The 12,117-nt window shown below is 35.4% G+C and overlaps 1 protein-coding gene across 1 annotated transcript in view; it reads left to right on the forward strand.

The window, feature by feature from the left end:
* CSTF3 (cleavage stimulation factor subunit 3) overlaps positions 1–12,117 on the forward strand; it is a 50,822-nt gene that overhangs the window by 733 nt on the left and 37,972 nt on the right. Inside the window, exons 2-3 of the mRNA XM_075048184.1 lie at positions 8,112–8,213; positions 8,343–8,438. Of these exons, the coding sequence (XP_074904285.1) occupies positions 8,112–8,213; positions 8,343–8,438 (198 nt within the window). The remainder of the gene's footprint in view (positions 1–8,111; positions 8,214–8,342; positions 8,439–12,117) is intronic.

Genomic DNA, 12,117 nt, shown 5'->3' on the forward strand with positions numbered 1-12,117 from the left:
TTCTGGTAAGCGAACTTTAATGTAGGTCGAGGTGGACAATAGACACTCCAGCGAGCTTCGCTTTCCCGATCTCATTTATTCGTGGTCATTAACTACGCGCACTCCGGAAGGAAATTGAAAGCTGGATAAGCTGTTTACACTGATATATTTGCAGTGTTTTGTGGAGTGAGCGTTTGCTCAACATACACGCTGAACATATAAGGTTGTGTGCCTCTTTAACAATACCCTTTTGCTCTAGAATAAGGTATTATTAAAACATCTTTAAATTACAAACCATAAAAGTATGCTTATTTAATAAAGAATCTTCTTTGTGGTACAGCGTTCTTGCTCTGGGGGGGGAAATAACTACAGTTGGTTTTGGCTTGGGTTTTTTAATGTGCTAAAATATGTATTTATCATAACTTCTTATTTTCTAGGCAGGTGCAATCAGAGTATTGTATGTCATCTTTTTGAATCTGGTGTTACCATGAACTATCTCCTACTTACTGGCAGAATTTCTCTAAACAGGTCTTTTTAGTAGTGAGAGCTATGTTTAAAATCAGTATTAATTGAAGGGGTGGGGGTAAAAGTTTCTGACTGAGGGAGGAGTGATTGATAACACTGTGGCATGCCTTAGTGGCCAATGTAGCCTACAAAAATACTTGAAATTAAGCTGATGACTTAGTGCTCCCTTAAGAAGCTTTTCTTCAAAGAATGTCAGTGTCTTTACAAAACAGGTTATGTTTCTGTGTGTCTGGGCCTGTACTCTGAAAGGGTGGTGTGTAAACTCTTTGTAAGATCATCTATTTGGGGGGGGGGAGATTAGGAAAGAGAAGTGCTCAGAGTGTAAAATGCACGGTTTCTGTTTCATTAGGAGAATATCCTATGAATTACCAGCCTGTATGCGCAAAGCTGGTCAGGTTAATAAGTATACTTCTAGTGTGTTTGAGCAACAGATTCTTCAGAATGGTTTACTTCATCACAAGGTAGATGGCTACAAAGAAGTAAGAATATGTTACAGTAACATTTTGATACTATTGATGTGTAGTATGTTTCATGTTTGAGCTTACCTGCTCCAGTATATTTTTTTTTAAAATTACATTGACATTAAATTGCATAACTAAACTGCTGGTTGAAGTAGTGTGTTTCTGTAGCTTGTAATATGTTACTATTTAACCTAAAGAAACCCAGTGCTGACTTAGGTTTTATTTTCTTTTGCAAGGGAGAATTTAATATGCAAAAGCTTGAGTTATTGTCTCCATACTGAAGTAAAAGTTATTCTGAAAAGTAACAGCTTTAATATTGTGATGCCATATCACAGAGGGTTTTATCATTCAAAAATTGCAAATCATTATTTGCAGCCTATGTAAAGCGTGTAGTTTAACATATGGCTTGGATTTTGTTTTTTCGATCTGTATTAAGGTTCATCCTTTTTACCCATTGTGATTACTGTTTTCACATTGGGTGCACTTTAAATAAAAATAAAATTAAAAAAAAAAACCAAAACAAAACAGCTCTTTTATAGGTTGGGTTAAATTATTTTTTTTCTTACTCCATCCCCTTCATGAAGGCCTCTAGATTCTGGTTTTCTAGAATTCTCTAATTTTGTTGTGGTCAGTTACAGCCCTTCCATCAATTTTTTTCAGTTTCACTAAGTTGTCCTCTACATTTATTTTTTTCTTACCCTGGCAGACTTCTGTTTCTTACTCCTAATGTTAAGATAGGCTATAATTTGATATCAGTGTCTTTAGCAATACTACCATGAAGTTTTCTGCACCGTAGGCTACCACTCATCCAGTCGTGTGGTGAGGCAGGTGTACCTTAAGTAAGCGTTGATGCCAGTCTAACTGTGGTCTTACAGAGCGTGATAGACCTAAATTCACTGGGCCTCTGTGGAAGGAGGAACAGCAAAGCATTGTGATGAGGGCAGTTGTGCCTTGCTGCCTTCCCCGCACTGCAGCTGCTATATATTGGAACCTAGTGCTATCTGAAGGGATCTCTTTACATGTACAATATTCTTACGGTTTTAAATGTTCCTTTCTGTGGGAAGCCGAAGCTAAGCAGAGGTTGGATTGCATCTGGCTTTCCTATTCCAGGTTTCATCTGCTGCTTCTGCGACCAGCTTCTGAGCTTTTGGGTGTCCTTTTCATTGACTGTCACATAGTTCAGTATAAGGGAGTGACTGTACAGTTACTTTGCATCGATGTTGTGCACAAGATGTACACATGATAGTGCATGATGCAAATGTTAAAGATGTTTGACAAATCAGCTTTGTTAGCTCTGACTCACTGACACACAGAGGTGTCTGCTTCTTGCTTCCCAGATCTTAGGGTTTGGAGAGGACTTTCAAAAGCAGCCAGGTGAATAACAAATTGCTATGCTGTCTCCAGCAAGTACGAAGTTGTGGTAGTGTGGGTAGGAAGAACAGAGTGGAATGTTGGATGTAGGGAGGGTGGGAGAGCAAAGGTATTGTAAGGTTAAAGACCCAGCTGGGGTTTAGGAGGCTTTGTTGTACCAGGTACAGTGCAGTTGTGGTTGTTTCATGTTCTCTAACAAGACCTAAATTTGTTGTGCTCTTTGCCTCTTTCTACCAGAGGCAGAACCACTATTCTTCTCCACTTAATAAATATATACTTGCCAGGCATCAGTTTTATCTGAAGACTTGATGCAATATTTGCTTTACCCCTGCATTAGTTGCCTTCTGATCTTTTAAGGCTAGAATTTGTATTTCACGCTTCCTGTAACTGTTTCTAAGATACGTACCCCAGTCTGTGATGCATGTTACTTCAGATGAAAATTAATCTGGTCCAAGGCTGAGTGGTGGAGAAAAAGATGTCTGTATTGTCTCTGTGACTATAAAAAAAGACCTCTAAAGCAGTCTATTCCAGTTTCTTACTGGTACTTCTGTCCCTCTCTACTCCTTCCTTTCATTCATGCCTTGTGTCTGATCCAGCGCATCATGTAAGTTTCTGAATTCTAAATGCAATAATAAATGTTATTGTAGTTAACTTTAGCTTCATATTTTAAAAATAGATGTCACTGAGCTCAGTACTGAAAGCAAAAGTTTATTCTTGCAAGATTATGTGGGTTTAACATATCAGGAGGAGCCATTTGAAAGAAACTCCCCTAAAAGCATATTGGTTTATATATAGTAAAACTGGGTTTACTGTCACTGTTTACATTTACTGTAGGAACAGGTTGTAAACAGAATGAACACCAGGATTGGTGGAGGAAGACCTGAGTTGGTAATGCAGTGGGTTTTTTCCAATTTTTACACAATTTTAAATAATCTGTATTTTAGCTGTGTTTCCAGGGTCAGTAAGTTCAAGGTATACTAAGCAGAAGTTAAAGCAGAAAATATGTCTAACTGCTAACATTTGGGAAATAGTCTCATGAGGAAAGAACGGTAATCATTACTAAAACCCTCTTGATTTGTTCAGAGATATAAAACCACCAAGATTATGTTGGTGGGTGGGGCAGTACTTACAAAAGTATCCTTTTTAAATTACTTAAAATGAATATGCTGGGTTTTATCTGTTGATAGTGACCCAGTCTTAAGGGACAAAATTTTTTTCAAGGTTGTGTTCACAGGTGAATTGACTTAGTGCTAGAAGAGAAGGTGGCAAGGCATTAAAAATGGATTTAAGAAAGTGCAAGGATTGATAAGGTATAACTTTAGTGTAGCGAAGGGATGTGTACTGAAGAAAGGATTTTAAAACTTCTGTGCACATACAACTGTAACTAACTTTAAGTAAAAAAAACTTAGGCTGGACAAACCTGTAAATTAACCTAACTGGACAACTAACAGTGCTTGTTAAGTTGCATGTTAATATATTTGAAATTATATTCATTGGGTCTGTTACAGTCCAGGCTATGCTAAACTGTGCAACAGCCAGTCAAAACCTCCTAACAGTAACTTCTATCTTAATGGACATAAAACTCCTTTTGGATGTTGAACCAATTTGACTGAACTAGCCATTAAAATTCCTGCCTTTTTGTGTACAACAGCCTATATGTCCTGTTTGTAGAAGTTCTCATTTCATAATTAGTGGTAGTTTTTAAAGCATCTTAAACTGGCCACTTCACAGATGGAACAGCTGTTTAAATACATTTCATTTTCACTGCAGAAGATCCTTTTGTGGAAACAGGAGGATGCTTTAAGCAATTGGGTGCCTTAGGTGCTGCGAATAGTTGAAAGAGGTGTTTGGCTAGGTATTTTTCTTACGCACTTTGAAGTCATGAGGGTTGATTCTCAGAGGCCTCGCAAAACTGTTCACTGTTGCTTTTAGCAGTAAGGTGTAAACCAATAATTTTTTCCTTGAAGGTGATTGATAAGTAAATTCTAGTAAATACTAAAAGTCAGCTTTGTTTCTTCTGTTCTTGTTCCCTCAGACATTCTTTCTGAATTCAGATTTGGATTTTGTGCAGTGATGTATTTTGCAGGAAGGAGCTCCTAGACTTGTTGGAGAATTTGGTTTTAGGTCTTTTCAGATTCTGGAAACAGATCATAAAGATAATTTTACACACTTAGTATGTGTGAAACTAAAAATCCGTTGCGATTTATCTGTGCATAAATAATAAAAGGGAACCTGTGAGTCAGACTAGATGGTAATAAAACAGATATTTGTGGACATGGAACCTCAAGTGCTAAAATAATTCTGTGACCTTCAGAGGGTTGTTTGTGGGATAGGAGCCCGATTATGTGGGAGTTGTACTGAACACAGTTATCAAAAGCAGAGGAAAAAAGTATTTTTCCAGTTTGTATGCAACAATTCTTTGCAACATTTTTTTTTTCAGGCAGTAAAGAAAAGTTAAAAGCCAGTATCTATCTGATTAGGTGGTTTTATGGTAGCTTAAGCTGATCTTGAGTTTGGACTGCTAAAGTCCTGTATGGTTTTGCATCCTCTATTCTGCATCACATCTGATCCTGAAATGAAGGAGCTGAACCATTAGAAAGTTAATCACTTTTCTAATAGGATTATTTTTCTGCTGATTTAACTCCCTGAACTGGCTTGTTACAGGATGAGATTAACTAAGTGCCTCTGTTAACCAGAGGAAGGGACTGAAAATGCTTATCTAGGGGCAGGATCGTGGCAGTGAACAAACACCCAAGAATTAAGTATTCACAGTGTTAGATATTGGTTGTTGTACAAGCAGTACAATTAAAAATACATAATCAAAAGCCACATACCCTTGAACTGTGATAACAGCAGAACTGAGCACAGAGTGCAGTTAACATGCAGTTTTCAAAACTGGGATCAAATGTCTTTCTGGCTATAGTTGAGCTAGGTTAAAAGTCAAGCTCCTTTTTCCCTTTTGTTGCTTGCTTGCAGATATTCTCACAGGTTTGATGTGTAACTGAATGCATCTTTGCTCACACTCCTAGTTCTGGCAAAATGGTCCAGACTGGAAATCCTACGTGTTGATTTCTCCAATATATTAGGAGTGGTTATTTGTGAAGGTGCAATGTAATGAGGCCTTGTTTTGACTTGGATATAACCAGGACACTGGTTTGCCTCTCTGAAATGTGGATAGCTTTTATCTGTCCTGAAGATGGATAGGGACAGGAGAAGGAGTGCTCACTGGCCTTCAGAAGTTCGGTGTTTTCTTACATATGATGTAAGGTACAAGCAATTTCAAGTAGTCCAGTTTAAAACCCTGATCATATTGTTATTTTCAATTCTGTAGAGCTCCTATAATTTTTGTCTTCTATAACTGCATGGACACTTTATCTGCTGCTGCTAAGTGAATATTTGCAAATTTAGGAAATAAGGTTTTTTGGGGTTTTTTTTCCAATAAAAGAATGAACATTTTATTATGCTACTTACATGGATTAGGAGTCCTGTATCAAATGTACAAAATTAATGTAGGATTGCTATGATTATGCATCTTATCAGCATTTGTTTTTTCACCAGCTTAATTTATTTCAGCCTTTTTGAGTTTATTGCCCTGTATCTGCATAGATGAAATCAAATTCCTGGAAGCCGTAACTGTTTCACTGCAGTATCAGCTGAGTTTTGTGTGTCACATGGAAAGGTTTGAGATAATACAACTGAATTACTACTAAAATAGTTGATCTTTTTAATCAAATTAATTTTATAATTTAGTTTACTGTGGGACTTAATACTTGCCTTCCAAGCTACACTGCTTTGCACTAAGCAATGAATGTTAAGAATGATTCAAAAACTGAATCAAAGAATAATGGTCTTTAAGCTCCTGTAAAGCCCCTCCTACTGATTTTTTGTTGCTTTTCCCTTTCATGCATGGCTGCTATTACGTGTCAGTTTAACAGTTCTGCAACATCTTTGATCATTTGTTAATTTTATAAGTAAATTCAATTTGAAGTCTTTTAAGGGATATGCCTTGAATTATATCCTGCTAGTAGGACTGACACAAAAACTGGAAGTGCTGAAAACTATTTAAAAATATGGTAGCTTTTTTAAATGATCAAGTTGAATTGCAATGTATAACACAAGCATCTGATGTAGTGCATTTGCAGAGGTTGACAAAAACAAGGGGACAGGGCACTCCTGAAAATAAAATTTATGTTTGTAAGTAACTCAGGCTTACTGCATTTGGTAGCCCCAGCTTTTTCTTTTCTTTAAGTCACTGTTTTGTACAATAGTTCACTGGCAGCTTATCTTCATATAATGCCACTGTAAATGGTGTTCCAGTAAAATTCATTAATAATACTCTGGATTTCTATTTTTGGAACACGTGCTTTCCTTCAGGAGTGATGTGCAATAGCGATGCTTTTTAATTTTACTAGAAGGCATACCTCTGTAGTATCTAGTTACCTTCCGTTTCCCTTTATATGTGTGTGATGGCAGCTTTGACAGAGAGGAGTATTAGTTCTCTCTGTCCTGTTTACTGTCTTTTTCATTTTCAGAGCTATGTATTGACCTAGATCCAATATTAAGAATTAAAATTATTTCCTTGAAATAATCTTTTAGCAATTGACAGGTTTTTTTAGAATTTTCTGTACAGTGAGTCAGTCACTACGCTATGCAATACAGAATCTTATGTTCTAACAGTAATTATGTAGCTAACTTGTAAAATTTCACAAGAAAGATCTTGTAGTAATAATTTACAGGTTATTATCGCTACATCTCATGAAGGCAAGAATTTACTTGATAGTGTGATTTGAGACTGCTAACATCTGCCTGAACATGAGTCAAGTTTAGAAAGTTAGTAAATAAGCTGGAGTACAGGTCAGAACAATATTTCATGCTTAATAAAAAACTTCGTATCATTTAGAGTTGTAACAAGCATGTATTTTAAAGCTTGTCTGCATGTGATAATCAGGTTGTAATTTTTTTCATCTGCTTTGTGCTAACAGTGTTAAATCTAGAAAAAAAAAATCTGGAGATAATAAAGTAAGATTTCCACAAGTCTTTAAAAGAACACTTAAACCTATACTACAGTAGTAAACTATGTTAAAAAGTTAACATTCAGTTTGGTAAAGCTTTTGGTATCAAAAAAAAAAGCTTTTAAACTCCAATATGAATATCTGAGTGTTAAAGAAGCGGTTTAAGGTAGTTAGTGCCAAAGCTACAGGAAGGCAACTTGTAAGAATACTCTGATTGACAGATCAGAAAGTTAACGAAGAAATTGTGCTTGGATAACATGTATATGTTGCTGCTAGAACTGCCATCTCCTGGTTTTCTTGTTAAATCTGTAACTTGTGATACAAAATACTTACTGTCCTGCATATACTGAATGACTCATGCAGCAACCTGAATTTGTTTGGCTGAGGTCTATAATAGAAAAATTGGTCTGGATTTACTTTTTCCATCTTAAAAGTATCAGGTCAATAAAACTGTTTAAAATTCATAGTGCAATAAATTTTCTGGCAGCTCAGATTTGTTCTCATGTTTTAGAAACATTTAGACAGTTTAGTCTAGCTTTTTGCTGGATCACCAAATATGTAGAACTTGTTGTGGTAAGAGTGCCTTATCTTACTGAGACAACTTGTTTTCCAGATAAAAGTACAGTTTAGTAACTCAGCATAAAAACTGAGATCTGGAATGTTACACTGTCAGAATGTTGTCATTAGCTTGACTTTGTAGCTGGGAACAGAACTTTTCAAACTCTACTTGTGATCTCTTATGTCTTCTTTTTAATTTTTCTAGGCTGCTGAGTATGTCCCAGAAAAAGTGAAGAAAGCTGAAAAGAAACTAGAAGAAAATCCATATGACCTTGACGCTTGGAGCATTCTCATTCGAGAGGCACAGGTTTAGTGACATAGGATTACATTTCCTTATCTATGGTCCACTCGCACTATTTGGTTCTGGAGTAAAATCAGCATATTCATTTACATAAATCATAATATTGTAAATGCTGTTTTGATTTTCAATTTTTAGAATCAACCTATAGACAAAGCACGGAAGACCTATGAACGCCTTGTTGCCCAGTTCCCCAGTTCTGGCAGATTCTGGAAACTGTACATTGAAGCAGAGGTTAATATTTTTACATTTTTTTCTTATATAACATTTAATAGGAGTTTAAGTTTATACTATCATAAGCATAAATAAGATAGGCACTTAATATCTAGGGAAAAGGGGATTTTAAATATGCTTGCCTTTATTTTGTAAAATAGGTATGAAGGAGTGATTAAAATGAATTCTAAAGTATTGGGTCTTTTATGAGTTGATGATTGTTGCATTATGGAGTTGCAACAACATTAAAACCGTTTCAATGGTATTGGAGTGCTTTAGCCTTTTATTTACTTGTCGTGTCAATTTATTGCCTCCTGTGTCATTTATTTAGAGGACTTTTTTTTTTTTTATTTATACATACCAACTTATTTGAATGACTTTCTGTGAATGTTTGGGTCTTCTAATTTTTTTGCTTTCTTAGGGAATTGAGTGTTTCTGTGAATAGTGTTTTCCGGGAGGGTGTGGGATGGAAGCTGATTTCTGGAATGAAAATGCTGGGGAAAATGCATTAGCACAACTCATTAGCTTCCAAAAATCTGAACAAAATTGTGATTGTTTACATAACTATATATATATAAAAAACTTCCCACTAAGTGCATTGATCATTTAAACAGTCTTTAAAGACACGCCATGAAATGCACTGTATAATCTGAGTATTTTTATTATTTTTTTTATGTAGCTGATATTTAATACTAATACACATGCTTTTTGAGGGCATCTTCTAGCTGCACATTTTTGTTAAGAAACAGATCTTCTACATGCTAAACTAAGGGGGTGGGGACCTGTGTTCTGTAGATGAGAAATGAAAATAGCTAAATTTTTTTCCATTTTATGTGACAATTGCGAAGCAGCAATCTGAGTGGCAAAACTGCATTGTATAGTTATCATACTTTATTGTACATTAAATTACGTATCCAAATATGTTCTGGCAGTAAATTTTGAAGATTATTAAATAAAATTGGGATAATGGCAATATAACAAATTTTTCTATTGCAGTTTATAGTAAGATGTTACAATGCAAAATAGTGCAACCTAAATTTAATATTACTTAATTAAATATCGTAGAATTTTCACTATTTTGTTTCCAGTAGTTTGTAGTAGTAGTTGGAATGTTGGTGATTGGACGTATTTGGGAGATTGTGAATGCATTAACACATACAGATGTGTATTTTTCCTTTTGGGACCCTGCAGCCAAATCCATTAGCCTCTTGTACCCTGCAATGTTTGCTACAGGATCTAGTCTTTAGAACTGAATCTAGTTTGATGATTACGTTATCTGATTTCTGTGCTTATTTAAAACCTTTATCTTTCCCATGCCTCAAATTTGAGTTGCGTAAGACCGCCTCAGAAAGCCTGTACTATATTGTAGATCTTTCAGCAGAAAGTAGTTATCAGTGTAAAGCTTCTTGTCTGAGGCTTCTTGTCTTGAACCATGTTCAGAGATGAATTGACAGACATTACCTCCCTTAATTGATACATTTTAACTAATTTATAATCTAGTAGTATTTAGAAACATTAGCAGTGGCAAAGCTTAAAACAGTCTAGGGTATAGTTTTTACGTGCTTCTTCAAGGAATGAGGATCAGCTTCTACCCAGCAGGTATGGTAACCAGGTAACACAAGGTAAATTTGAGAAGGAAAGAATTGGCATAAAGATCACTAGTTCACGTGTGTGTGTGTGTGCGTGCATGTGTCTGCCTATAACTACACTTCAAATATAAGAGAAATGGAATATATTATTCTCTTATTCATAAGAACAGAAAAACGTGAACCATAGAGTTCTGGTAGAGGCACACTTGAAAAGGGTTATATTTGAAAGAACTGTAAGAGGTTACTTTTTAGAAATTTATCTTTCATCTTAAAAGGCAAATTTTTAAAATACCAGTTATGACTTATATTTTCAACTTTTCTTTCCTGGTTCCAGTAACTTCTCGCAAAACTCAAATAGTGACCGATTTAACTAAAAAGCAACATGCTTATCTCTGCCTTTTTTAGTATATGTAACTATTTATAGCTATAAGCTGAAATAACTCTTTATTTCCAAATTCCTCTCTTAAAAATATATATTCACACAATTGGGCACTGTTGTCAGTGTTGTTTTAAGTTGTATATCATGTGTACAGTCCTGTCTTGAGAGTAAATTCAAAATGAAATGTTTTCTCAAATGTTATTTTAACAGCATGGTTGAATATAAATTAAGACTTCAGTTAATTTTTGAAGGCTACCTGAGATAGAGAAATTGTTTTGAGGCTTAAATTGCAGCCTTAAGATGTACAAGGAATATAGGGAAGGTATTTTCCAAAAGCTTTTTTCCTTGGAAATCTTAGTAGTCTCCTCCTGCTAGAAAGTTTCTCTTAGATGGTTCAGATATATAGATCTTTCTAGCCTTGAGTTTGGGCAAGTAGCCTGTGGTAAATCTTTGTTTAGCATTGGTTTTGATTCACTTTCACTGCCACAGTATTTAAATCTGAAAATTGCTAAATCTTCAGTCATCTGTAAGCTGTGTTTTTCCTGATGTCAAAACAAGCATATCACTTTCCTCTTTTACATGGTAACGTTTGCTCTTTGCATCACAGAAAGACAAAAAGGGAGAGTAAAGCGGGGGTTGTTTTCTGGCAGGTCATCTTTCACTAGGTAATTTTGTCCTCTGAACAACATAAATCTGAGCTGAATATCATTACATAGTGCTGGTCTGTTATTGGAAGATGAGCTAGGGTGAGGGTTATGATTATGGCCTTACAAAAGAGGAAGTAGCCCTTTAACAGCTGTGTTCTTTATAAATTGTTAGAAATCTTTAAATTTCCCTTTGCCTAACTTGAGGAATGTGTTCTTTTTAGTCACTTCCAATCTTCAGGTAGAAATCATTGTTTATAATCTATATGAACAATAACTGTTTCCCTGCATATGCTAGTTCATTTTGAAATGTAAAACTTAAGTGCAGGCCTTACTGCTGTGATTTCCTCTTGTTTTCCTTTTTATGTATGACTTAGAATACAGTGTAAAGCAATGCTCAGCACTTAATGTATCATCTAACTTATTGCTATTGATATACAAACTGTGCTGAAGTAACTGAATACTTTACATTTCCATTTTATGTGTCAAGCACAGATTTATATGCTCTGGTCTCTCTTATGACTGGTTTGGTAGTTAGTAGAACATGGAGATTAACTGGGAAGAGCATGCTTTGACAGTTTGTTAATGGGAACTCTACTATTAAAGTTTGAATTGGTCAAAAAATTTTGATTCTCACACTGGTTCTTATTTCTTCTAACATTAAAAGAAGCAGTTGCAGGACATAGAAATAATAGAATTGGATGAAACAACTCCCAGCTCACACTGGTTTGGGGTCATAGCATTTGAATGCTTAAGAATTGTGAGAATAGAGTTTTGTTGAGTGGATTTGACAGACTGTAGTCTATTTTTGGTACGTATTTTAGCAAATAAAATAGTTAACTTGCTATTCTGCATCTGCTAAAATTTAGGAAGTGGTACAGTAATGTCACTCTTCTTACTCGGACTCTTGTTTTCTCTAGTTGCTTAAAGCACATTTTTCTCTTGATACCTTTCCCATAAAAATCTACTTCCAGAAAACTTGAATCAATTCACATGTCAGTGCCTCTTTCACAGTTTTAAAAAGGAGCGTGTAAGTCTCAGTCCCACATGTGCCATAATGTTAAATTCATAGATGACATGATCTGGAT

Source organism: Buteo buteo, chromosome 16, assembly GCF_964188355.1.
Source record: "Buteo buteo chromosome 16, bButBut1.hap1.1, whole genome shotgun sequence".
Classification (NCBI taxonomy): domain Eukaryota; kingdom Metazoa; phylum Chordata; class Aves; order Accipitriformes; family Accipitridae; genus Buteo; species Buteo buteo.